We start from the raw sequence: 27,704 nt of genomic DNA on the forward strand, positions 1-27,704 counted from the left end.
ATCACCTTCTTCCCACATTTTTTTGTGCATTGAATACAGACTAGGGATCCAGAGAGCAAATAGCCCTGAGTAGAATTGCAATCTTGGGTTCTGTGGGAATGCTCTGCCCAAACTGAAAAAGCAAAGGGTTTATAATGATCCTGTTATAGAATCCTGTCACAGTAGGACTTCTACACAACTTAGAATAATTGTCATGTTAGCCCATTTGTAGCTTCTTGGGATGAAGCGCACACACGTGTCCTAGAATACTCTTAACATTATTATGTAATTCTGTTAAAGACACATGGCATGCAAAAGTTCAACGTCGTCTCAAAAGTACATGTAGTATGCCCAGTAAAATACATTGGCTAACATAAAAATCAAAGGAAATAGTAGTTTGGAGTATCGATCCACATTGCTGGGGTTCTGAATTGTGAAATAATCAACAAGTCTGCCGAGCTTTTCTCGGAAGATGAACTTGAACTTGTCGCTGGTTTTCATTGTCAAGTCACTATAGTTGACACTGTCACCGGATAGTTCAATGCTGGCAAAGCTGATCTTTCGCTTAAAGCTGGAGATGGAGCTGTTGATAATGTTAGTGATGCTGACTTCTTCTGGTTCCTTCGCTGTCCCCTGGGCATAGACTATAGTTAGCTCGGAAGACAGGACACAGTAGCACACGCAGATGATGTTGTGATAAACAGCATGCGATGGAGTTACCTAAATCCCTTTAAGGTGTGATCTCCTTGTCTGCAACATGCTAATGATATTCATTAATTGTTCCTTCATGACACTATGGGGAAGGTAAAGTGGTATACGTTGTGTGAAGCACCTGGTGGGTACTTGGTAAAGTTCTAGACTGTTCCAGAGAGAAGAGATTGTGAGAGATAATATAAGCCCATTGTGTTCATGTGGTCTTTGCTACAGGCATAGAAACAGTGGTATTCCCTGCAAATTGGGGAATTTCCACTATTCAGCAAGGCTTGGTGACACAGAATGTGAGGTCTTGCCTGAGTTGCTTCGCCACTTTGAGGGAAATTTTCTCAATAATAAAATAAGGAGAACTAGGGTTTCGTCTCCCTTCAGTTTGGGATACTCAGATGGAAAGAACATAGCATATACTCCATAGTACATCTGTGGTTCTATGCATTGGTGCGGGGTTGGGGTGATGGGGGGACACACTGGTGCCTTTGGTAGAAGATCTCGGGAATTCTCCAACCCTCATCTGTCAGTCCAGCAGGTCTGGATTTCCGTGTGTTCCTGGGGAAGCCTACACGGGACACATGAAATCTATATTCTTTCTGGCTGCTACACACGCCCCTTTGTCTTTGGTGTTCAGATTGGTCTCAACAACCAAGCACAATGACAAAGCCACTGGATCTCCTGGTTGCCCACACCCTCACTATTAGACCCTGGTAGTCCTAGCACGCTGCTTAGGTGGCACTTTTCTGAGTTGGTTCCCTGTCATTTTTGTTTGTTTGTTTGTTTGCTTGTTTGGGTTTTTTGTTTTGTTTTTGTTTTTCGAGACAAGGTTTCTCTGTGTAGCCTTGGCTGTCCTAGACTCACTTTGTAGACCAGGCTGGCCTCAAACTCACAGCGATCCACCTGCCTCTGCCTCCCAAGTGCTCGGGATTAAAGGTGTGCGCCAACCACGCCCGCCTAGTTCCCTGTCATTTTTGTTTCTTTGTATGAGCTTCAGTATGCTCATGTCTATCAAATTCAGTTTCCAGATAACCCTGAGGTCCAGTGGGGCTGCAAAGAGTAATCATTATAGGGATGGCCTGTTGCTGACTGTGTGAGGGGAAAACAGTGCATCACACTGGAGCAAGTGAGTCTTAGGTGAGACTCCCACCTCTACCTCTCAGTCTCCTTGCCTCTGGGATTTTGTTACAAGTCAATTTCTTCCATATGTCTTTTTTTTTTTTTCCTGGATAAACTGGTACTTGTGTAATTTAAGAATATAATAACTATATGTTAATCTGAAAGGTGTGACCATCTAAGCATGTCTAGTTTGATACTGGGCTTTTTCTGAGATGCTTGCTCTTATACTTTCATGTTGCATATGAATAATAGTTTTCTGCTAGAAAATTAAAGTTTGATATCCTTATTTTATTTAGTGAAAAGAGCAACCTTGGCCAAGGGACACCATGACCTCCAAGTGTGCCCACCTTAGTGAGCATGAGATTCACTAGCACAAAGTAGGTTACTCTGGGGCTGGGAACCAAACCTGGATAGGATACACTCTTCACAGCAGAGCAGGTCCCTCTAAGTGACAGATCAGAGACACCGCCCTCAAAGTCCTTACCCTATCTTTGACTGCCATCTGCTGTAAGGCGCTGTAGTGAGCAACCGCATACTCCAGTAAGGCCCCAAACACGAAGCTGAAGCAGATCCCCAGGTACACGTCGATGGCCTTTATGAAGCAGTTGGTGTTCGGTAGGGATGTTCTCGAGCCAATCATCAGCGTGGTCATGGATAACACCGTTGTCACCCCTGGGAAAACAAGCACAAACCGTTCCGTGCTGGTGTACCATTGACCAGCCAAGATAGACAGGATAGCACCACCAGGAACGTGGAAGGAACGTAGGTCTCCAGGATGAAATTGGCTGATCGGAGCTAGCAAAATGAGGACGGGAAGCAGGAATAGTCCAGATTTTGTTTTAAAGAGGCTGTGACCTTCTGGAATAGGGCTAATTGAATCATCTTGACCAAATATACATGACATGGTTTTCTAAATATGTCATCTTCTGTCTTCTCTTAGGGAAGAATGGCCAATGCATAAAGTAACTGACCGTGGACTGTTCACGCACAAGCTGACCTCTTCTGTCGCAATAGAACATACATAAAAAGGAAATTCTTATGTTATCTCTGAATTCATTTTTCAAGATACCAACTCTTTTGATGGCTCCATAAGTATCAGTGAAAATAATGATGACATTTAAAGGCACCTGATTGACCTAGTTCTTAGAAGTTGCCTGCGGGAGCCGCTTACCAATGCACGTTCTCGCAGGCACTGAATCCAGAGAGATCCAAAAGGAAAGCCAGGATAGCACCACCAGGAACGTGGAAGGAACGTAGGTCTCCAGGATGAAATACAGGACGTTCCTTCGAAGCTCGAATTGCAAAACCAATCGCGTGTAGTTTCCTGAGAGTGCAAACAAGAGATAAGAAATTGTGTCTGTTGACACAGAGTAGCTGCGTGATGAGGCGCTTAACCAAACCACACTCACGTTAAGTCCTCTGTCTCCGTAATCTAGTCACCTATGAACTGTCACTCTGGTTACCACAAAAGACCTCAACGATGCCTGGCGTGGGACTTACAGGGCTGCTGCTACTTAACCCCACACTCATCCTTTATCAAAGAATTCCTTCAGCACTGTGAGCACCTGTCTTCCTAACATCCAGATCACTGTGAACGCCAAGGGGGCAAACTCTGCATCTCTCAGTCTTGCGTTCACAAGTTAAGTTGTTAATAAATACCTGTTTAATGAAGATTACTTAAGACAGCCCATTGTTTTCAAGATTAAAGTGACCAGGACTATGAGACACAGTTTAATTTTTGCGTATAAGCGCGTGTGCGCATGCGTATTGCGCGGGTGTTGCTTAGGCATCGTTTACCCTTTTGTTTGAGACAGGATCTCTTCCCGTCCTGGACCTTGCCAAGTAGGCTAGGTGGCTGGCCAGTGAGCCTGTCTTTGCCTCACTGGGGCTGGAATTACAAGTGGTGTGCTCAGCTCCCGCCCCGCCCTGCGGCCCGCCTCCTCCCTCCCCACCCGCAGAGGATTGTGGGGATTGAACTCGTCTTCATAATTTACTGACAGAGTGATCCATCCAGCCCCTATAATTTAATTTTTGTTGATTTCAGAAGCATCGCTTCAGGATCATACTTAGGAAATTACCAATGTACACATGCTACATGCGTGGAATGTAAGCAATAGGGAGCCATATCTTCCCTCCCTTTTCCAGGTGCAGTTTTGGCACACATTTTGATTTACAAGGTCATCTAGACTGAACTAAAGTACAGGGTAAGGTTTTAAAGAATGTAAATACTGAGACAAATCATCGCTAACTTGACCGGGAGGAACAGAGAAGAAAACGCCTCTGTTTGTATACAAAATCACGCCGTGTAGAAGACACCTACTTAAAACCACCAGCTCCCAGAGATCCAGCTCTACCCACGATGAACCAATAATTTGTGTAACGAGGAGATCACGTGGTGCTGCCGCCGCCTTCTGCACCTGTGAGGACTTTCTTAGCCTCACCCTTCAGTGACCCGTGTACTCATTAGAAACACGAGTGACTTTTATGCGTGAGGGAGTGCTGCATTTGAACAGTCAGAACATCCCAGAAGGTAATTAGCTTAACTTCAGTGCTGGCCCAGAGGGTTACATTCTCCAGCAGACCATGTCAACCCTGAATGTGGAGTGCACAGAAGCCTCCGTCCCTGGCTATCACCCTTCCCCCACTCAGTACCACTATAGGATGCTTGCACCCCATAGGAATAGAGACAGAGGCGATGCCACTTATCATTCAGGGTGCAACCTTTTCTTTAAGTATTTTTATTTAGTCATTTATTTTTACTTTATGTGCATTCATATTTTGCCTTCATGTATGTCTGTATGTTCCAGGGGTATCAGGTCCCCTGGAACGGGAGTTACATATGGTTGTGAGCTGCAATGTAGATGCTGGGAATTGAACCCAGGACCTCTGGAAGAGCAGCCAGTACTCTTAACCACTGGCCCATCTCTACAACCCCTCCTTTAAGTATTTTTAATCTGTGCGATGGGTCACAAGAATTACCTGTTTCCTGCTGGGATACGGTGACCAAGGTGAAATACTGTTGGATGGTGTACTGAGCAAGGCGCAGGTTTTCAAGTCCACGCACAGAATCGTTCCCTCTCAGCCAGGAGAACTCCACATCACTGCCATCGTATCCCCCTGGCGAACGAGAGTGAGCCATGGTCAGTGCATGGATGCCGCAGACTCAGCTGGTTTGGGAAATGCTCCAGTGCAGACACTGCAAGAGCTCTATCCTGGTGGCATTAAGTCCACAGGAGCATGCCATTCAAATGTTGGCAAGGTTTCTTAAGCACTGCAGAGTGAGATCCTTTGCTAGGGCCATTTTCTTTTTTTTTATTGGTTGAGAAGTAGTTCTATGCTAAGCATTGTCCAAGCCTGGCGGGTGGTAAAAAAATGGCTCCCTTCACTACTGAACGACACTTATAAAGCATGTTATCACCAAGAGAGCCATGCTAGATTCTGCCTTTCAGAGGAGTCTAAGCTTCAGTAACGCTGCCTGGGACTTTGGAAGTTGTCTAGTCATCATCCTATCGGTATGAATGCACAACTAAAGTATCATGAAACCAGCCACTTTATGAATACCGGTCAGTCTGTGCTTTTGCTAAACGTTAACTGTACTAATATCAGTTGATGGTACTGATAATAGCTCTCTTTTAGGAGCCGCTTCTGTTTGAAGATGGACTTTGGTTTTTACATATCCGAAATTGTGATGGATCTTACCCTCAACTTAGGTGTGTGAGGTAGAGCTTGCGTTTTCTCTTAAAATATGCCCATTCACTAAATACTGCACCTTAGACTTGTGGAATCATTTGCCCATTATATGTGAACATTCTCAGAATCTAGGGGTTTTCTTAACTTTCTCAAGATATAGACAAAAGCCAGCACAGTGCCTGGCTCGGGAAAGCTTACTCTCAAAGCCCACAGCTTGTGCTGATAATAACTGCCCTATTTACTACTCTGTAAGCTACTTGTAAGAGCCTTGCAGCATTATCATCTGCTATAACCCTGGCTGCAGCCATGGGTGTGTAGGCACCAAGCACAAAAAAAAAAAAAAAAAAAAAAAAAAAAAAAGACTCAATGTCATCAGTCACTAGGAAAAAACAAAGCAAACCCACACACTACTTCATAGCTGTTAAGACAGCAATGGTAAGGAAGAGATGAGGAACGTGATGAAGGCATTGGCAAGCTGGAACTTCATGGGTAGGAATGTAAGACAAACAGCCACAAAGACTACCATAAAAAGACTAAATAGGAAGTGTATCATTGGAATCAGAACTCTATTCCAGAAGTATGTACTTAGGAGGGATGAAGTCACAGAAAGGCATGTGCAGCACCATTATCTACAGTGACTAGATGTAAGAATAACCCAAAAGCCTATCCACTGAAAAGCTGGAAAGAAACAGTACTGAGCAATCAAAAGGAATGAAGTACTGTATTCTGTGGAAAACACCAGATGCAAAGGGAACAGATTACCTTGGTCTTATTTACATGAAGTGCCCAGGAGAGACAAATTCACTGTGGTAGAACGTAACTTAGTGGTACCTGGAGTCAGTGGCAGGAAATTGAGATGATCACAGTAGGTACAAAGGGTCTTTGGGGGTGATGAGAATGTTCCAGCAATGCAAGCCACCAATGGCTACACACTTTGAATCACACACAAATTAAAATCAGGTGAATTTAGTTGGGCAGTGGTGGTGCATGGCTTTAATCCTAGCATTTAAGAGGCAGAGGCAGGTGGATTTCTGAGTTTGAGGCCAACCTGGTCTACAGAGTGAGCTTTAGGATAGCCAAGGATACACAGAGAAATCCTATCTCAAAAAAGGTGAAATTTATAGTGCATAAATTATAGGTCAATAAACTTGATTAATAGAAGGCAACTTATTGAGCCAGTTCCTGGTACTTTTTCCATTTCAGTGAGTAGGAAGCTGAGACTCGGAGAGGGTCATTAGCTGAATTCATACAGCTGGTGACGTAGCGCCACGGTTCCAGCACCTCTGGTCGTAAACACAAATGTCTATTGCCTTGGCTTCAAAGGTTACTGGGATGATGGTGCTGCTGTTGGGGCCAATACTGTACTAAGAAGCATCATTATGGAGGAGGTGTTCAGTAGGCTTTATCTTATGATGCCTGACTGAGCTTCTTGAGGATTTCCAGGAAAGGTTGTGTGTTTTCTGTTGGAATCATCCAAAAATGAGTGGAAGGAAGCTAGCCACTGAAATTAGCCTGGAATCCCCAAGGAATGAAGATATTTCTATGAAAATGAGGAATTCAAATTTCTACCAGGGTACTTGGTGTCAACCCTAGTAGAGGCTCATAGTCCCAAGTGAAGATGATATCAATTCTTTTTTTAGTGTGTTTGTGTACGTATATACACACACATGTATATAGTGTATACACACACACACACACACACACACACACAAATCCTAGTGTGGTGTTTTAATACCTAAATGCCTGCTAATAATCATTCTGTGGAAACTCCCTCTGCTCCTTGGGGATGGTGTCTGCACACACACAGTGCTGAAGTTTCCCGGAGAATCTTGCTCCTGGGATTTGGGGTGAGCCGGCCAAGACTCATGGAGGGCAATTATTTCTATTGTGCTGCGGGAGCATGACTCCTCTTTTTGACAGCCTCAGTTGCGTTCTGCCACCACACAGCTGCGTGGCTTCGAGAAGGGGTTGCTTGCACTGAATCAACAGGATAATTAATCTGCCTAAGTCTTTAATTAAATGTGTGCTTCTGAAAAATGGCTTTTTCTCAAAATGGCTCTTCTCTTCTGGAGTTGCTCACTTGTGCCCTTCTGTGTAGAGTACCCAGTGGTCCCCAAGGCTTGCTTGTAGTTATTTTCCACTTTGATGCCTTAATGAGTCATATTGGTGGCACCGTTTCTTCTACCACAGGTGCCCAAATATGGTGGATAGCCAGAGAAGCTTACTATTGTTAAACAATCCCGAGGAATTGATTTGACCTACATCCATTTAAAGTGAACCCTCATTTTCCTTTCTAGGAAATTCCCAGATTATAATTTAGAGGCTCATTTACCCACAGCACTTTTTGAAGCTTTACATATACCAACTAAGTTCTTTTACGTGTTGGAGGCAGCTGCATTATTAACACCAGTGATTGCACACTGTGTATTTGGCTTTTCTGTCCCTGTGCTGGGGATTGAGCCAGGGCCTTTCCTATGCTAGACAGGCACTCCCTGCCCACTCCCTACCCACTCCCTGCCCCCCTGCCCTCCACAACACACGCCCCCCCATGTCCCAACTATATTTGCTCCTTATTAATCTTTTTTGTTGTTGTTGTTTTTTGTTTTTTGTTTTTGAGACAGCGTTTCTCTGTGTTAGCCTTGGCTGTCCTGGATTTGCTTTGTAGACCAGGCTGGTCTTGAACTCACAGCAATCCGCCTGCCTCTGCCTCCCGAGTGCTGGGATTAAAGGCATGTGCCACCATGCCCGGCTCAACTCCTTACTAATCTTTGCTCTATTTCTTCTTGTTCCTGTGGTACTGTGCCCTGCTTTTTGTCCCCTCAGCCAGCTGAAACTGATCTCTCCTTTGATAGCAGGTGGTTAAGTCCCTCTGGGCATCTCTGACTCCTACCAGGCATCCATGGTCCTATTACTTTTTTTTACTGTTATCATTAATTCTTCCACAATTATTTTAAGTCCTGTGTTCTCCATAAGGAGGTAGGTACACTTCTTGAAGACTGGCAAATCATTTTATCTTTGTACTGCAAACACTCACCACAGTGTTTAGCACAGAACGGGCATGTAGTTGTTGAATGGATGGGTGGACGGACTGAAGGGCAGGCAGATGGAACGCAATCAGTCACCCAGACTAGCTGGAGACCTTAGTGGGAAAATATGTAGAACTGAGATATTAGACCGAATCAAAATATTTTTCTTAAGATACAGAGGAAGAGAAAAACACTGGCCGTGGTCCTAAGGAACCAAAAGGAACTGGCATGGAAGAAGCTGGAGGCTACTGTCCAATAGTCACATCGTATTCCAACTTAATATCCAGCAGGATCTGGGAATCCCAAAGAAGCATCACGTGGTCCCTCAGTCTGGGGGAAAATGATGAAAATCAATGGGCGCTAGGGAACTTAGAAATCTCATACAATTGCTTAAAGCCACATTATGGTACATCCAGGAAAGATGTATAGCTCAGGCCACAAACAAACCACTGGAGCAAAATCCTCATGGGCTTTGCTGGCCGGTAGAAGAGCCTTTGGAACTGTCTGCCCCTCTACCTGGGCTTCTGCTTCCTGGTCCCTTCAGGAAAATGCTAAATTGTAATGAGCCTCAATTTCTATAAATCATAAGGTGGGAAAACAACACATAAGTTTGTTTGGAAGGCATCTGTGAGAGTGCCTAGCATGTGGAAGCAGTGATATTTATCACAGGAAACGAGCTCTATTATTAATTATTATTTTCACGGTTCTAATGGAAAAGTGGTTTGGTCAAGGCGACCAGGGCACAGGCAGATTGAGGTCATCACATTAGCTGTCCCTCCTACGGTCATTTCCTGACTGGCTTCTCTACTTCCTCTGCAGCCTCATAGCGAGGCATGGCTAGAGGCCATGGTGCATTTATTTCCATTAGGAAAAGAAAAAGAAACCTTTTGAGGCCTTCTGGTAGGCTGAGGGTAGCCAGAGGCATATTAAGTAACAAACAAGAAAGGGAGTTGGTGAGGTCCAGGACTTCTGCATCAGCTTCTAGAGCAGCCCGTGGTTGGTTCGGTTTTGGTAGAGCAAGAGTGGGAGTGTGCACAAAGGTCGAAGCCATAGAATGACTCACCAAGAACTCACCTGGAATTCCAGACCCACCCCCCCCACCCCCCCCCCCGAGGATGAGTGGCCTGAGAGATGGCATAAGTAAAATATTGTAAGTGCTAAGTATCAGGTGTTAGCTTAGATCCGTTTCCATCAAGATGTTTTCTATAAAATAGAAATACTTGAGGCTGGAGTGATGGCTTAGCTCCAGTCAGCTCGGTCTGCACTTCCAGAGGTCCTGAGTTCAATTCCCAGCAACCACATGGTGGCTCACAACCATCTATAAGGAGAGCTGATGCCCTCGTCTGGTCTGCAGGTGTACATGCAGATAAAGCACTCAGAAAAGAAAAGGAAGGAAGAAAGGAAGGAAGGAAGGAAGGAAAGAAAGAAAGAAAGAAAGAAAGAAAGAAAGAAAGAAAGAAAGAAATCTCATAAAACAAGAATCTATGGTTATGGAGTCTGGGAAAGGATACACTCCTTGGAATTTCACATGGAAATAACTCTTGTCGGCCTCTAAAAGTTCTGCAGTGATGACGAATGTCATTATTTTAGGCTTTGTGGGTCATACAGTCTCTATCACAAATACTCAGTTCTGTTATTACAGTGTGACAGCGAGCGGCCCATAGACAATCCCCAAATGAGTGGGCATCGCTCTCTATAATACAACTGCTCTTCCAGAAATGGGAGCTAGGCAGGACTGGGCAGATGAAAGCAGTTTGCTGACCGTGATCTACACAATCATCTATGTTAAAGCATCTTCTTTCATCATCTCTCTACTCATGGCTGGAGATATTCGGTACTAACATGCAATAGTTCTCCCCTAAAGGTGCAATGTTGCAATTTGCCTTTGAGGTATAGGCCGAACGGTTCAATCCACTGTGGTTCAATATGAAAAAAGAAAAGGCATAGATATGGGTACTCTGCAAAAAAGAGATAGAAATCACCCAGGAGAGTCACCCCGGGGGCCTTCATCAGCATGTATACTCACAGCTCTCTAGCTGCAACTTGCAGGTCTGTGTGTCCATAGGGTATTTAGACAGATCCATGTTACAAGTAACAGTTGTTGTGATTCTAAAAAAAAAATAAGAACAAACAAAGGGGCTCAGAGACAGGGCTGTGAGGAAAAGACAGAAAGCTCGCCTTTCTTCCAATGGCTGCTCCAAAAGGACTTTTTCTCAGATGCCTATGGGGATGTGTGACTTGAAGCCTGCATCCAAGCATTCCTGAGGTTTTCTCTGCTCAGCAGCACTCTTCAGAGCCAGTTAAAACTGGATCCAGAGTGGAAGAAGCTGGAATGCTGGCAGCTCAGAGGGAAAACATCCACAATATTATAAAAGAGACTCTTTCTCCAGGGTGTTGAAGACATTTTGCTGTTGTTTTGTTTTGTTTCAGGATAGGGTTTCTCTGTGTAGCCTTGGCTGTCCTAGACTCACTTGGTAGACCAGGCTGGCCTCAAACTCACTGTGATCCACCTGCCTCTGCCTCCCTGAGTGCTAGGATTACAGGTCTGTGCCACCACACCCTGCTTGAAGATATTTTTTAAAATATATTGTTAGCTTTAGTCTATCTATGCTATGTGTATAAAGGCATTGGGTCCGCTGGAACTGAAGTTAGCAATGGTTGTGAGCCACCATGTGGGTGCTGGGAACTTGTCTGCCAGAGCGACAAGTTCTCTCAAGGGCTGAGCTGTCTCTCCTGCTCTGGAGATGCTTTTTAAAAATTCTAATTTTTTTCATAAATCTATTTTACTCATATTATTTCCCTAACTATTCTCAGATGCTCCTCACTTCCTAGATGCTCCTCACCCCCCAGATGCTCTTCACTTCCCAGATGCTCCTCATTTCCTACCTACCCAACCTCACATTCTTTTTCTCTCTCAAACAAAAACTCTCAAGCAAATAAACACCTAAACCTCAAAACAAAATGACAACAGCAAAGCACACAGACAAAATGAAACAAGACAAAGCCCCATGGAACCAGTTTTGTCTAGGCCAGTTACTCCTGAGCATGAGGGCTGCTCTGATGTACAGCTGACATATCCAGTGGAGACAACGAACTTTTCCCTGCTCTGGCAGCTATTAATTCAAATAGCTTCTTGGTTATGGGTGAGCCTTTGTGCCCTGTTCTCTTCCTGCGGATGCTTTTAGACTTAGGTTTTCAATGTACGCTGCATGACAGCCCATCGTAGTGCTGGGACAGTGATCACTGGGCTCACATACGCTCACAAGGCTCTGAGTGGCAGAGCCGGGACAGGAGTCCTGCTCTCCTGGCTCTCTGATGGCATCAGGATATATAGAGGACACCAAGTACAACAGCTCACGGCTCTTGGGTTCACCTAAAGCTGCTCAACTAAAATAAACATCAGTGAAGTCCTCACAGTGGAGAGCTTAGAAGTCAGGCTTTTATCTTCCTCTTTAACATTCACACATTGTTTTTTTTACTAGGTCCCCGATTTATTAAGTACAATGCCAGGCACTCTAGGAGGCAGATGAGTTTATGGCACGGTATCCAACTTGATGGTGCTCACACCCCCTTAAGGGAAACAGAGAAACGCAACTGTTGGTTACTGGTTGCTTATCGCAAGCCAGTTTCTGTGTCGAGGATGTCACATGCGTTAAGCCGTTTGACTAGCCTATGATATAAGAACTGTTATTATTATTTTTTAAAGATTTATTTATTTTATGTACAATTGTGTTTCACCTGTATGTATGTCTCTGTGAATGTGCCGGATCCCCTGGAACTAGAGTTACAGAGTTACAGTTCTGAACTGCCATGTAGGTGATGGGAATTGAACCCGGGTCCCCTGGAAGAGCAGCCAGTGCTCTTAACCATGGAGCCATCTCTCCAGCCCTCGAACTGCTATTATTTTTATTTTGCTGTTAAGGAACCTGAGGCTCAGAGGGTCTAGTACATGCCTAAGTTCACAGAGCCGTTTAGGACACGATTCCAGCGGCACGTTGTCTGACAACTGTGGTTCATCGGTAATTCTCACCCAGGCTGACTGTGCTGTGTGCTGTAACACAGAGCAGATGCACTCCTCAGGCACAGAGTATATATGCCCACACCTACTGTGCTAACAGGTTGCCATGGAAGCTTGGGGAGATGCAGACTTGGAATCAAAGGAGAGTTAGGTTCCCTGAGAGAGGGTGTGGGGTCTGGGCAGCTCTCTGCATCGCTGACGCATGCCCAGAAATGCTACTTTATCAGTTACGCTCAGTCCTTGCTTTATAACTTCAGGCCCTTCTTGTGATTAAAGGTCAGTCCGTTCATCTTTACTACTTGATCTGCACCCCAAGGACTCAGGGAGCCCAGGTGTGCACAGCTCTTGCAATAAGACAGTCGTGTAGGCTGCCTGACACAGAACAGGGCACCTCTTTCCTGTTTCAGCCATTGAGGGGAAACCCATGAGAAGGAAGGAACTTTAGGCCTTGGCAATTTAGGAAGGTGGCCTGTAGCTGCAAGTACGTAGAGTCTTTGGGACACACACCTTGCTTCTTTGTGCAAACATGTCTCAGACACGCAGAGATGCAACGTAGAGATATCCCCTTGCACTGAGCCCCGTGAAAGACAAATTCCTTACATAGATATCTCTCTGCTCATGGCTTTCCCCTTCCTTGTCTTCTGTCCCTCCGCCTCCTCTCCCTCATCCTCTCCCCTTCTCCTGTGTAGAGAAAGAGAGAGAGAGAGAGAGAGAGAGAGAGAGAGAGAGAGAGAGAGAGAGAGAGAGATGTGTGCGCGCATGTCAGGTGTACTTGCGCATGTGGGTTACTGGCATTGGGATACCTTCCTCCATTTCTTTTCCACCTTATTTATTTGTGTATATGAATGTGTACATTTGTTTGTGCATGTCTGTAGAAGCATAAGTGTGAGGGCTGTGCAGGCACCTGCATGTGTGTGCACACATGGAGGCCAGAGCTTGAGTATCTTCCTCAACCACGCTGTCTTACATATTGAGGCATGGTCTCTTAGTGGACCTGGAACTCATGGAATTACCTAGGTTAGTAGACATCTTTCTCTAGAGAGCCTGTCTCTCTCTTCCAAAGGCTGAGCGTACAGGTGGGCCATCATGCCCACCCTATGTTTAAGTGAGTGGTAGGGCTTCGAACTCTAATCCTCATGCCTGGGTTGCAAGCATTTTATTCAGGATGCCATCCGGTCCACACCCTATTTTTCTTTTCTTTCTCATTGAACCCGGGGCTTCCAGCTTAAGGCTAGTCAGGATGGCTACTAAACAGCCAGATCTATCAGCCACTGGGGTTTTAGATGCATGCCACTAGGCTCAGCTTTTACACCAGCTTCGGGACTCTGGACTCAGGTCTCATGGTACCTCTCTAGCCCCCTTTCTTCTTTTTCTGTTAGCTTTTCCACTTTTTTGGGCGGGGAGCTTTTTGGGGCAGGATTTCTCTGTGTATCCCTGGCTGTCCTGGACTCACGCTCTAGACCAGTCTGGCTTCGAACTCATAGAGATCCGCCTGCTTCCTGAGTGCTGGGATTAAAGGTGTGCACCACCACTCAAAATGCTATCCTCACTCTTAAAGGCTCAGTTCATAGTCCTATGAAAGCATATTTTAACATTACCCCTAACCATTAACTTGGGTCCTAGCACCCAATAGTTCATTTGGTTACATGCGGTACTCTCTCAGAGGTGGGGGGCCTGTGTTACTTGGCTCCCCCTCAGTATCCTGCAAGGATCTGGCACCCAGCAGCTGCTCCGAAAGAATTGAACTCAGGACCTTTGGAAGAACAGACAGTGCTTTTAATTTATAAGCCATCTCTCCAACTGCCAAGCTGTACGGAAAGAAGCCCTTCTGAATGGGCCTGGGGTATAACACCGAGGAACTAGGCCGGATGTGGTCATGCATGCTTTAATCCCAGCACTCTGGAGGCAGAGGAAAGCAGATCTCTGAGTTCGAAGTCAGCCTGGTCTACAAAGTAAGTCGAGGACAGCCAAGGCTACACAGAGAAGCCCTGTCTCAAAAAACCCAAACAAACCAAAAATATCCATCCCTAAATTTTCCACAAACAAAACAAAAACAAAAACACCAACAACAAAATCCCAAAATAACACTAACAAAACTCCCAACCCCCCCCCCCAAATCAAATCAAATCAAATAAAAACAAAAATAGAGGATCTTGTGAGGTACTGGGGCTCAGACTGGCTGCTTTGGTTCTGGTCAGAAGTACCCAGGATACCCGCGACTTTTCCTCCAACCCCCATCTCCCGGATATGCCTACTCACCTGAGCGCGTACAGGACTGTGCCATTGGAGAAGAGGCGGACGAGCCTGTTTCCCACCGTGACCTCATGGAGGAAGGACTTCTTGGACTCCACAATGTAGGTGTCTGGTACCCAAAGGAACTCCACGAGACGGGCGTCCAGAGTGAAGCTCTTGTTGCCTTCGAACACCAGCCGTGGGTCTGTCCAGCGCTGCCGGAGGTATATAGTGGCGGTGTAGTCCTGGGAGGAAAGCCGGAAATGGAAATGATGGGCATGGGTAGGGAGACCCCAAAAACAGAAGAAAGGGGGTCAAGTTTCACTCCACTCCCATACTTATTTTAGAAAACTCCTAATGTCGAGGCCCACTTTCAGGGTCTTGAGCTACCTGACATAAAAGCTCACACTGCCTGAGAACTCAGGCGTCACTGAACTGAGGAAGGCTTTGGTGGCCAGGGTTGTCTAGGATTTACCCATCATGCCTCACAAGCTCCCTTGGAAAACTGCCTTCCTCCTGGCTTCATCTTTCCTGTGTCCTCTCAAGTTGGTTATTGGATTGTTAGTTTTCATCAGTTGTCCCTTTCTCTGTAAGATCATGTGAAGTCCAGACTTCTGCACCACGCTTTTATTCTTCTCATATATATATGTATACATACATACATACATACATACATACATACATACACACATACATACATACACATATGCTTTTCAAGACAGGGTTTCTCAGTGTAGCCCTGGATGTCCTAGAACTCTCTCTGTAGACCAGGCTAGCCTCAAACTCACAGAGATCTGCCTGCCTCAGGTGTGCACCACCATGCCTGGCCTCTTTTCCTTAATTTTTATTCCTTGGTAAATGTACTCACTTCCTTTTCTCCTCTCTCTTCCTGGCCTTTGAGTCTGTTTCCTTCCTGGCACACAGAAGACCTGTCTCCGCTTGGGAGGCAGAACTCTGGCATCTGCCATTCTGTTTCTTAGTAACTTAAAAGGACATCACCATGAAAAGCAAGGAGAAGGAGCAGGGGGAATGCCACGGGATGACAGTTACCATGTTACTCTCCGAAATGCTAGAGATGCTTGCAATGTCCAGAGTCAGGGCTATCCGAACTGGATCACCTGGGAATGGAGAAAAACCAGAAAGACTTGCATAGAAACACAGATACAAACTCTCCTCCTCCTCCTCCTCCTCCCACCCCCCGCCCCGAGACAGGGTTTGTCTGTGTCCTGGACTCAAGCTGGCCTAGAACTCACAGTGATCCACCTACCTCTGCCTCTCAAGTGCTGGGATTAAAGGCATGCGCCACCACCGCCCGGCAGCTTTCTTCCTTCTAACCACCCATTTTATCCCCCGCCCCACTACAGACTCTACAGCCAGTGTATCTACATTAGTAGGTTGGAAATAGAAACTATTAAAAATCATAAAAGCAATACACACATATTAAAAATACTTAAATAATCTGAACTATAAAAATAAGAAAATTAATTTTATCTTCCCAGGAGCAACCATTCGGTATGAAAAATATACACAGATACATGGGGACATTATGATATATAAGAGAGGTCACACCATTATTAACTAATGGGTATTTAAAAACATTTTAAGATTAATTTACTTATTTGAGAGAGAGAGAGAGGGAGAGGGGGGGGGGAGAGTGCCTCACACTTGGGGAGTTGGTTCTCACCTCTACTTTGCTTTAAGGCGGAGTCTCTCTTGTTTATTTTGGTACAGGATAGCTACCCCGAGGCCATCAGGCGTGAAAGCTCTGAAAGTTTTGCTACCACCACAGAAGTGCTGGGTTATAGATGTGTGTCACTATACCAAGCTTTTACACCAATTCAAGGACTAGAACTCAGACAGTCAGGCGGAGAGGCAAGCACTTTCACCTGCTGAGCCCTCTCCCTGGCCATTAGTATGCATATTAGAGGCTAGTGGTAAGGGGTCTGCTCCTGATGTGGTGCGTGTGGGGGTGGGGGTGGGTCGGTGGGTGGGTGGTGGCCGTAGGGGGCGTCTGCTCCTTCTTCTGTGGTGCTTGCGGGGTGTAGGGGTGGGGGAGTCTGCTCCTTCTTCTGTGGTGCTTGCGGGGTGTAGGGGTGGGGGAGTCTGCTCCTTCTTCTGTGGTGCTTGTGGGATGTAGAGGTGGGGGCGTATGCTCCTTCTTCTGTGGTGCCTGCGGGGTAGGGGAGGGGGCACTAATCAAGTAGAGTGGGGCAGAGATTTGTTCATGTGATTGTACACAAATGACTTTTATTTCCCTTCATTAAGGGAATTTACCATATGACGGCATTGAAGGCTGACCACAGCCAAGCTCCTGCTGAGCCCGCCCTTTCTTCCTTTCTCTTCCTTTGCTCTTAGGAGCCCTAACTAAACTTTAGGATGCCAGAACTGTGTCACCTTGGTTGCTCCTATGAGCAGCAGTGGTGTTTAGGGAGATCAAAAGACTCCACTGGGGACCATTTTTAGTTCTGGAGACTGGAGTGCAGGGGCCATTGTTCTCAGAAGCCACCCAGGTCAGGCTCGTTCCTCCCCTGTGAATTGGGGATGTGTTAGAAGGGCCCAGGAGAGCCACTGGGGATAAGATACTCAAGCTCCTAGAACTGTAGTTTTCTGACCTGCAAGAGGGTGATGAAGGGCATTCAGTGACGTTAGTGGTGTGACTGGCATCCAGTTAGGCTGGGAAAGGGACCACTTGGCAAATCAGGTTAATGGATAAAACAGCTCTCACTTATATTAAATAGTTGAGAGAGCCTGGTGAGGGGTGGGGAGCAGGGATGGGGGTGGGGTGGGCTGTGGCAATGAACCAGGAAAAGAAGAGATGGGCTTCTAAAGGAACTAGGAAAAAAAACCCAATCATCAAATTGGTCAGAACTAGTCAAGGCAACCTAATAATTAAAAGATTAGTTAAAGGATTAGTAATCCAGGAAAATCAAACCAGAGGATGAAGGCAAAAATTTGGAAATGGAATTCTAGAGCTGATGTAATTGAAGGAAGTGTTAACAGTTAATGGAAATGGGGGGTGGTTTGAGGATGGAGTGGAAGGGTGTGGTGCTAAGTGCCTTTGTGCCACTCAAAACAGCAAAGCACAGCACTGAGAAGAGTCAGAGAGAGAGGCTTGTATGTATTGCTGCAGTGTGACCTCAAGCACAGGGTGAGACCTCTCTGTGCTGTTTTCCTGTGCGTTAAATGATATGTAACTTGCTGTTATGATTCCCAATGTTTCTTCTTCTTCCTCCTCCTCCTCCTCCTGCTCCTCCTTCTCCAAGACAAGGTTTCCTTACCTGTCCCGGACTTGCTTTGTAGACCAGGCTGGCCTCAAACTCACAGCGATCTGATTGCCTCTGCCTCCCGAGTGCTGGCATTAAAGATGTGTGCTACCACACCCAGCCAAATGCCAGCATTTTAATATTGGTTTTGTTATAAACTACCCAGGTCCAGGCCTTAGGTTGTAGCTGTACAAAACAGGCTAAGACAAGTGCCTATCAGAGAGGACTGAGTTGGAGAACACGAAAAACAGTCTCCTTCTCTGCAGTCTGCACAGCGCAAAACACATGGGAGTTCTAGTCCCATGGTGTTTTTTGCTTAGTTTCTTCTTATAGTCTAGTCCAGGCCTGGTCGGCATTGGATGTTTTATGGACCAGCTTGCTTCCCATTCCCTGAAATTATACATGTAAGCTGTGCCACCAGAGGGCACTTTTCTTCTAGGAAAAAGGTAAATTGAATTGCTGGGCAGTGCCCACTTGAAAACCTTTGCTTTACCCAGCTTAGTTCCTGGAAAATACGATGGAGGTTTTGTCTTTCAAGGACATCGGTGGCCAAGAAGCCAGGTGCACAAATACTACAGGAAGCAAGGGCACCTCTATGGGTTTACAGGGTGCCCAGCAAGACAGATTTCCTTAAGAGGTGGAATGTCTGAGATCACCTGGCATGCTGATGTGAGCTCTCTGTCTGTCTGTCTGTCTGTCTGTCTGTCTGTCTGTCTGTCTGTCTCTCTCTCTCTCTCTGTCTCTCTCTCTCTGTCTCTCTCTGTCTCTCTCTCTCTCTCTCTCTCTCTCTCTCTCTCTCTCTCTCTCTGAGACAGAGTCTCTCTGTGTTAGTCTTGGCTGTCCTGGACTCACTTTGTAGACCAGGCTGGCCTCGAACTCACAGCAATCCACCTGCCTTTGCCTCCCAAGTGCTGGGATTAAATGTGCGCCACCACGCCCAGCTTGTTTTCTCTCTTTTTATATGAGGTGTTTTTGCCCATTTACTTTGGGTAGAACTGGGCCTCAGAGTCCCTTAAGCTCACCCTAGGAGCTCTGTTCTCAGAGCAATCTCCTCGCGTAACACCCCTGCCTTAGTTGGCCTGTCCTTGTGCAAATGCAAAGAATAATGCTAGTTGTTTGAGGTTTGTCAGGCAAGAGAAATTGATCTCAACAAGCTCTTTAGACATATGTCCTTATTGCCAGTGTGTAGTGAGGCCTGGGAACCCAGGGCGTGTGGTGGCTCTCTAGGTCCTTGGCATAAAGAACTCAGATCCTAACTGTGGGACTAAACATGGTCCAGCTCTCCAGCTGAGCAGGTGACATTGCCTGAGGATCCCAGTGGCTGCCCAGAGGAATCTGCCAGTGACCTTGCTGTAAGGCCATGCAGATAAGTAGCAGCATGGACTTCAGCCACCCAGAAATCTGCACGTGACAGCACACCAAGGCAGGGGGGATCCAGGATGCCCAGAGGCAGAGAGTTCTCTGCTGGGCAGCTTTGCTCAGGAACTCCTTAGGGGCTTTTCCAAACATATTCCCATCAGTACTCCTGTCCAAGACACCTCTGTCCAGACTTCCTTGCCCACCCCCTCTCTCTCCTCTCTCCTCACCTTGTGACCTGAGAGCCCTTCCATTTCCCCCCTCTGTCCCCACTCTTTACAGACCAACAAATACCTGAAGAGGCAATGACCTCCTCTCATCTGACCACCAGTGGACCTGGCCACATATGCTGTCCTAGATCTGACCAGAGACTGTCACCATCAGACAAGAGAAGCAGCGGGGAAAGGGGCGTAAAGCTAGGTACAGTATAAAAGAATGACGTGATTCAGGACTGTGCTCAAAACAAGGGGGTGGGCAGTGGAGGAATCAGGGAGAGCCTTTCTGAGGAGGGTCGCCTTTTCTCCGAGACATGATGGAGGTCTGTCATGTGTCTAGGGAGGCAAGTGAAAGAGTAACTTCAGGCAGATGAGCAGCCTGCGCAAAGATACAGAAGCCAGGAGGCTAAGGATGCTGGTGGGTGCTTAGGGGCATATTGTGGGATATCGTGGGACAATGAAATGGACAGGCAGACAGAAGCTGGGCTGAGAAGAGCCTGGAATGAATGCCTGGGCTTCAGGCCAGGCTGCCGGGGCACATGCTTATGTTCTGAGCAGGCAAATGACCCAGGAGGAAATCCAGGTGGAAATGACAGGAGACTGTCAAAGGTGGCCAGGAAGGCCAGGTAGAGTAATGCTGGCAGTACATGGTGAGCTCCTGGAACAGGAACCATGGAAGTAGGGGAGAAGGAAGAGAGTGGTACAGGTTGCCAGAGGCTCCTGTGCCCACCATAGTGGTGAAGGGACGCCTTTATCTTGCAAATGGAGAGATAAAGTGCTTTCTTTAAGGTAGCATGAAAAAAATCACAGGCACATGTTCTTATCCATCCTTTTCCAACCACTGCCGATCAGGGTGGAGTCAGCAAAGCTTCCTGAAAGCCCACTGCTACATTTTAACCCCATGCCTGTCCTTTTGACCTAATGTCCTGGTCACAAAGGATAACCTACCACCGAAATTGGGCCTGAGAAATTTGTTATATCCTGCAGTGAGGTTCTCAAAGCCAGGCAAAGAAAGCTTGTCGCTTCTGTTGCCCTCCACGTTGAACTGGTTCCCCTGGATGCACACCCTGGAAGAGAGAGTGGTTTTGTTGCCTATGTTGTTCAAATATTGATAAACACAGATAGACATGAACTTGACTGACTCTCCACTCTGTGTGTGTGTGTGTGTGTGTGTGTGTGTGTGTGTGTGTGTGTGTGTGTGTTTACATGGTGGCTTTCCTAAGGAGAAATTTCTTATTTTTCCAGCTATTGAGTTAGCATTTCCATTTTCTTACCCACTTGCTGTAGAGAAAACGGTCATGATAATTTGGGAGCCCTCCAAGTAACTTTCCTTCTCTCTGTTTCTCTTTACCTATTCCTGGGCCTCAAGTTTTCTCAGCTAGGCTGGAAGACAAAAAAATCCCCAGAGATCCTATCTCCTCCCCACTTGGCAGCCCCACAATTTACTGGCATTTGTGGGTGCCAGGCTTGCTACATGGGCATCAGAATCTGGACTCTGGTCCTCACGATTACACAGGAAGCACATGTAACCATGGAGCCATCTCCGCAGCTCCCTTTCACCACCTATCTTATGAACAAACAAGTCCACCGGCCTGTGGCCATTTTGTTCTCTGAAATAGAACAAACCACAGACATTTTATTGTTCTGGTGTTTCAGAGGATGAAGGGACTAGGTTTTGGGCTTAAGTTAAGTGGGGCATGCACGCAAGCCTTTCCATCACATGACCATACCAGGGCAGTTCACACTGGGCCATTCTTGGGTAGCACTGCTCACCTTTGAGTGAGGAGACTCAGACATACAAAGGCCAAGTAGAGGCAGTGGCTCATGTTGAAGGAGCTAATTCACACACAGAGAGATTGAAAGAAGAATCACCTGGGGAGACAGATGGGGCAAGGTGAGCGGGGCAGTCCATGGGTTCGCCTACCTCCAGCCCCGCTGTTTCCATGGGTCGTCAGGCACGGTGTTTTCCCAACGTGCATGGAGAGCAGCCTCTTTGCACATCTTTTAGTATAGCACCTGCTCCCTGTGTAGCATCCAGGTACACTTGTCATTTGGGAAGCTAATATTTTTAGCCCATCCTAGATACAGGTGGAATTTATACAATGGCTCACCAGGAATAGCACTCATAGCCAGTCTAGAGTGCATATATGTCTGTATATTTGAGGAGCCCCACACTGTCCTTACTGTGTCCTTGTCCTGACACCTCCAGCTCTACATCCAAGAAACCAGACATTGTTCTGTTTAGTCAAGAGTTCAGGCCTTCTAGGCAGCTGTGTTTGTTCTTTCTCTTTCTTTCTTTCTTTCTTTCTTTCTTTCTTTCTTTCTTTCTTTCTTTCTTTCTTTCACTTTATAGGCCAATCTCAGCCCCTCTCCTTCCTCTTCTTCCAGTACCACTCTCATGTTGCCTCCCCCCTACACCCCCCCACACCTTTTCAGAGAAGGGGAGACTCCTAAGAAGTACCCAACCCATTCTGGCACCTCAAGTCACAACTGAACTAAGTGCATCTTCTCCCACTGAGGCTAGACAAGGCATCCCAGGTAGGGGAAAGGGATCCAGAGTCAGGCAACAGAGTCAGAGACAGCCCTTACTCCCAATGTTAGGGGACATACATGACGACCATGATGGACATTTGCTGTGTATGTGTAGGGAGTCTAGGTCTGGCCCATGCAAGTTCTTTGTTGGTGGTTCTGTCTCTGTGAGGCCCCCATGGGCCCTGGTTAGCTTAGTCTGTAAGTCTTCTTTTGGTGTCCTTGACCCCTCCAGCTTCTTCAATCCTTCCTCCTACTCTTCCTCAAAACTCCCTGAGCTTGCCTTATTGTTTTGCTGTGGGTCTCTGTATCTGTTTCCATCATCTTCTGGATGAAGCCTCTCAGAAGACAGTTGTGCTAGGCTCCTGTGTGAAAGAGTATGTGTGGGGGGGTAACGGGGACAGGGATCAAGGGTGGGGAGAGCAGGGATGGGGATGGGAGGACAGATAGAGAGAATGGAAATGGCGGGGCGGGGAGAGCATCTCCCAGGAGTCTATGGAGGTGACCCTAGCTGAGACTTCTTACAGCAGGAGTTAAGGAGCCTGAAGTTGCCACCTCCTATAGCCAGGTAAGATTCCCAATGGAGGGAGGGTGACACCAACCCACCCATAAAACCTTCAACCCCCCAAATTGTCTTGTCTACCAAAAGTGTAGGCATAAAGATGGAGTAGAGACTGAAAGAATGGCAAACCAAGGACTGGCCTAACTTGAGATCCACTCCATGGGAGAGAGCCCACCCCTGACACTATTAATGATACAATGCTATGCTTGCAGACAGGATCCTAGCATAACTCTCTTCTGAGGGGCTTTACCCAGCTGTGTTCTTACCCAATCTTCCTCATGCTTAGTGGGCGGGCTTATCCCTGTCTAATCGTGAGGAAACAGGTTCATGAAAAGCACACCATGCCTGTGAATGCTAGAGGTGAGTTTAGATCTGGAGCTGGCTGCCTTGTCCCCTCCCTCCAGGATCAGCAGCAGCCTATGGTTTTCTCAGCCTGAAGATGTTCATCATCCCCATAGCCTGCCACATCTAATTGATTGAGCTCTGAAGCCATTCAGCTGCTGTGTGCCAGTGCGCACAAGAGGACAGTTGAATAGCATGCTCCAGAGGCTCGGCTTCCTCGGGTGTGGGATCTGTAGTCATGCAGCTAGCAGACCTGCTATGCTGGTGACATGGCAGGGTGGTGGCCTCAAGGTCAGGCCCCTTCCCAGGTAGCCCACTCTGGGCACCTACTTTTCTGTGCAAGCCCTGGTGAGTCTTCCCACTGTCTGGAGTCTAAGCAACCTAGATCTTTGGATCAGATCCAGCCATTTGTTTATTAAATAGTATGCTGTTCACAAAGCCAATATCTGCTCATTATAGACAATTCATTAGGTCAGAAGTGTGTATGTGTATGGGTGTTTGCCTGCATATGTGTTTAATGCACCATGTGCATCTATGCGTCATGTACACGCGGTGTCCATGGAGGCCAGTAGAGTGTCTAGAATGGTCTTGGAACTGGAGTTACAGACGTGTTAGCTGTACGTGGGTGCTGGGAATCAAACCCAGGTTCTCTGGAAGAACAGTCAGTGCTCTTAACCACTGAGCCATCTCTGCAGCCCCAGTGTAGATTTATAGATGGGAACAGACACATCCTTATGGTGCAAGATACTGAGAGTTTGACAGTTGTTTGTGTGTGTGGCTTAATATTAGTATAATTCTAAAACTTTCTTTAAAAAAAAAAATGAAGTTGATTTAGAAAGACCTGTCTCAAAAAAACCAAGTGTTTAGTCCCTTTGCCATGTTTTCTTATCAGCTGCATGCCTGTGGTACTTCCATTGTTAACAATTTTTTATCCTTATATCTACAAATACACATATTTCTTTTCTTTTCTTTTTGTTTTTTTTTTTTCGCGGGGGGGGGGGTGAACTGGTGGTGGTTGCTTCTCTGTGTAGCCTTGGTTGTCCTGGATTTGCTTTGTAGACTGAGATGGCCTTAAAATCAGAGAGATCCACCTGCCTCTGCCTTCCTGAGTGCTGGGATTACAGGTGTGCACCACCACACCAGGCATCCAATATACATATTTACATATAAAAAAATAAAAGGAAAATTGGCGTGCTTTTGTCCTTTTGTTATTCTTTTCCTCATGTGAGTGTAGCAGCTGCTACTTGCCTGAGCTAAGCACCTCTACAGCCTTCACAGATCTTTGAAATAATGAAGACTATTTACAAAGGAGAGAGCCGAGGCTCTAATGGGGAGTGACATTCCCAGAGTTACACAGCAAATAAGGCGATGGCAGCCTGAATGCAAGTAGCTGATTCGAGTCCTTCCCTTGATCACAGCATCATAAAACGTGCTCTTTCCTGTGTCAGCCACACCTTTCCATGTCAGCAGAGATCTGCTTCCCTAGTCCTTAAGACAGCAGGGGTGCTAAGAACATGCAACATTTGCATGCCACACGTCCTACTCATGACGTCCAAGTTATTTCCAAAGTTTTTACTCTTATAAAGTCAGCACTGACCGCCATGGTCTTATATACCCTATCCTGTCCTGCTCACTGTGGGACAGAGGTGGTTCTTAAAGGCTGATAAAGAAATGGAGGCTTGCCTGTGGGTGCAGGAAGCCACTCACTCATCAGAAATAACAGCTATAAAACCAGTAGTTATACTTTCTTTCTTTCGTGCTTCTCCCTGGTCCCAAGTCCTCTCTATGGCCCAGCATAACATTTAAGAGGGTCCTTGGAATGGCTTGCACACCCTCCATTTCTTTATTTAATAATTTAAAGGGTGAACGGGGGTTCCTCTTAGAAGCCAGACACACAACCAGGAGAGGCCCTGCTGGGGGACAGAGGTGTGTGAGCAGAAATGTGCCATCAGAGGGGTGCTAACTGTAAGTCACATGTCTTGTCACCGCCCTACAGCAGGGGCCCAGGCAGCAGGGTGTTTGGTATAATAAGAAAGTGAGCCACCAACTCCCCTCAAGAGGAGGATACAGGGCTAGGGTGGGACTGGCAGAGATGTTCCTTTGACTCTGGAAGACTGTGCCGTATTGGCTGGACATAGGAGGCTGGGCCCTCTAGAGGCTGATAAAGAAACGCAGGCTGACCCATTGCCACTGGAAACCACTCAGGGGAGACTCAGCCTTTTCCCCAAGCCCTTGGTATCTGCAAGTTTTTCCCAGTGTGGCCTGAACTGGCCCTGTCCATTTTTCCACTGTCTATAAGAAGCCACCTTTGATCAGATATATCTGGGGATCCATTTAGTCTTTGTCGTCAAGCTTGCTGTGAGATAGGGATCTTCCTGGCCACCAGTCTATATTGGGAAGGCAATATTCATAACATGGGCCTCCAAATCTCCTCCGAGGACTCCCAGGCTCTGGAGTGTGCCTGCATTCTGACTGCTGGCTCCGCTAGGGGCTGAGCATGCTCAGCGCAATATTAAGAGTAGCAGAGAAGCCTGGATGCCACATGTGTCACCCGGTCATTTATTTATCTTGGCTATCTGGTTCAGGAGTGGAACCTCAGATTTGTGATAGAGTTGCCTTAGATCACAGTGCAGTTAAGAGGTCATGGTCTGAACCAGCATTTCCAAAGTCCTAGGATCTGTACAGAGGTCACATCTGGCACCACTTTACCATCATGGTTTTCTTGGGGGGAGGGCCCACACCACTAATACCTTTTCTCACTCCAGCCTGACACAGAGAACTCAGAACACACTGACAGAGGTTAAAAACACTGACTGCTCTTCCAGAGTACCTGAATTCAATTCCCAGCTACTCCATGGTGGTTCACAACCATCTATTATGTGATCTGACACCTTCTTCTGGCCTGCAGGTGTACATGCAGGCAGAACACTACACACATAATAAATAAATAAATAAATAAATAAATAAATAAATAAATAAACAAATAAATATTTTTTAAAAAAGAGAAAGTAGCCGAGGACAAGAAAATAATACTGAGTTAGAAGGAGGCTAGACTGTGGCATGCTTGGGCACAGTTTATGATGAAGAAAGTCCCTAGTTCCTCCACTTTGGGCATGGGGTGCTGAAAGTCCAGCTGGAGCCACCAGCCCATGTATCTGGTAAGCCAATATTCAAGTTACTATATGTCTATTGGTCTTGGTGGAGGCTCAGGCATCCCTCTTGCATACAGACCCCAAAGCCAGTGCTTGGTGGTGATCATAGACCACTCTGGGTAGCCGGAGAGGCTGACTAGAGCTCCCTCTAGCGGTCAGCGATTGCACACAAGAAACGGGTGGGAATTTCTTGACTTGGGGCAGCCAATTCATTCTTGCACTAGCTGGACCTCTCTGGCTAAAATCCCACCTCTATATGTAGAAGAGAGTCTGGCCTTTGGGGTTAGACAAAACTGGGTCATAGTTAACGTCCCAGCCTCAGTTTTGCCACCTGAAAAATGGGAATAAACACAAACGATAAATATTGTTTCATCACCCAATCTCACTAGGACAAAAACAATACCAAGCTGAAGCTCTCCTCCCCCCCAACCCCCGCCCCATACCTGGTTGGCACCACTCAGGGAGAACAGGTCAGATGCAGAATGTGAGTGTCACCTGGGAGGCCAGTGGCATTTGTTTTTCTAGAGTGGCTCTGAGAAGCAGAGGTGATTCTGATGGGGATTACCTCCCTCCCTCCCTCCACTCCATCACAAAAAACAAAACAAAAACCGACATGAAACCCCAATGTGTCACACCCTAGCCACCTTCACCCCCATGCCTGTTCCCTTGTCCTCAATCACTTCAGTGTGTTCAGAGGGATGTGGGGGGAGGCGGGCGTGAGCGGAGGAATGGTCTACGTGCCCTGGGTCCTCCCCAAGAAAATCATGAAGGTGTGCCTTGTGCTAGGTCTAGCCTGGCAACAGAGAGGGGAACAGTGACAGCTCCAGCGCCAGGCGGGGGTTGGGGGGTGAGGGTGGGGGGAGCTCTAACCCGGGCCCCTCACTTGCTCTTGGAAGGTTTCTTCCACCCCGATGTATACTTTCCTTCACTCTAACAGAGGGTATTATACTATTCTGTAAGATCTGAGGCAGAATTAGGGCTCAGCAAATTCCAGGCTTGCCTCCCTTCCCTCCCATCCTCCCTGGCAGGTCTCACACTTGGTGCTCCTTCCGGCTCTCTCTCCAGGCACCAGGAGGTGGGCAGCAGTTCCCTTACCAGGCAGCTGTTGAGGCTCTGTTGCCGCAGGTACTTCGGGCCCCCAGGCAGGACTCTCATGCAAAAGATAGTCTTTTGGGTCCCCAGGGTGCTTTTCATATCAGCCCTGACCTCTTGGACGTAGGTATGCATCCACTCTCGGATGGAATGGCCCTCTCTGCAGAAGGCAGAGCTGCAAGGAACCAGGTACAGGTGGGCGGGGACTCCTCTAGCTCCTCCCCTCTTGGTGGACCTCTGGCAGGTCCTGGGTTGTTAGTGAGAATCAGGCAGCTCTTGCTGTCGCTTCCTGGATGCCAGAGTTTTGATTCTGAGTTCTCGGTTCAGCCATGCTCCCAAACCTCAGCCAAGAAAGACTTCTGCCAGCCAAGAAGGCTTGAGAGTGGCCCCAATTACTATGACAAGCCTGCTTTCCGAGGATACCCCT

At 46.8% G+C, this 27,704-nt stretch overlaps 1 protein-coding gene across 1 annotated transcript; it reads right to left on the reverse strand.

The window, feature by feature from the left end:
* Positions 1–234: 234 nt before the first annotated feature.
* Gabrp (gamma-aminobutyric acid type A receptor subunit pi) lies at positions 235–27,470 on the reverse strand. Its single transcript, XM_051168071.1, has 10 exons — positions 27,281–27,470; positions 21,374–21,472; positions 20,549–20,667; positions 15,817–15,884; positions 14,794–15,011; positions 10,543–10,625; positions 4,780–4,917; positions 2,972–3,124; positions 2,285–2,472; positions 235–612 (listed from the first exon to the last, which is right to left on the reverse strand). The coding sequence occupies exons 2-10, from the start codon at positions 21,424–21,426 to the stop codon at positions 310–312; spliced, it is 1,323 nt and encodes a 440-aa protein (XP_051024028.1). The 5' UTR covers positions 21,427–21,472; positions 27,281–27,470; the 3' UTR covers positions 235–309.
* Positions 27,471–27,704: the final 234 nt, after the last annotated feature.

Source organism: Acomys russatus, chromosome 25, assembly GCF_903995435.1.
Source record: "Acomys russatus chromosome 25, mAcoRus1.1, whole genome shotgun sequence".
NCBI lineage: Eukaryota > Metazoa > Chordata > Mammalia > Rodentia > Muridae > Acomys > Acomys russatus.

Coding starts and splice junctions, on each gene's coding strand:
- Gabrp (XM_051168071.1), bottom strand. CDS start 21,426: ATGAGCCACTGCCTCTACTTGGCCTTTGTATGTCTGAGTCTCCTCACT. Junction 15,885..20,548: donor TCTCAGGCCCAATTTCGGTG/GTAGGTTATCCT, acceptor CTCCATTCCCAG/GTGATCCAGTTCGGATAGCC. Junction 2,473..2,971: donor GCCTGCGAGAACGTGCATTG/GTAAGCGGCTCC, acceptor TTGTTTTCCCAG/GGGTGACAACGGTGTTATCC.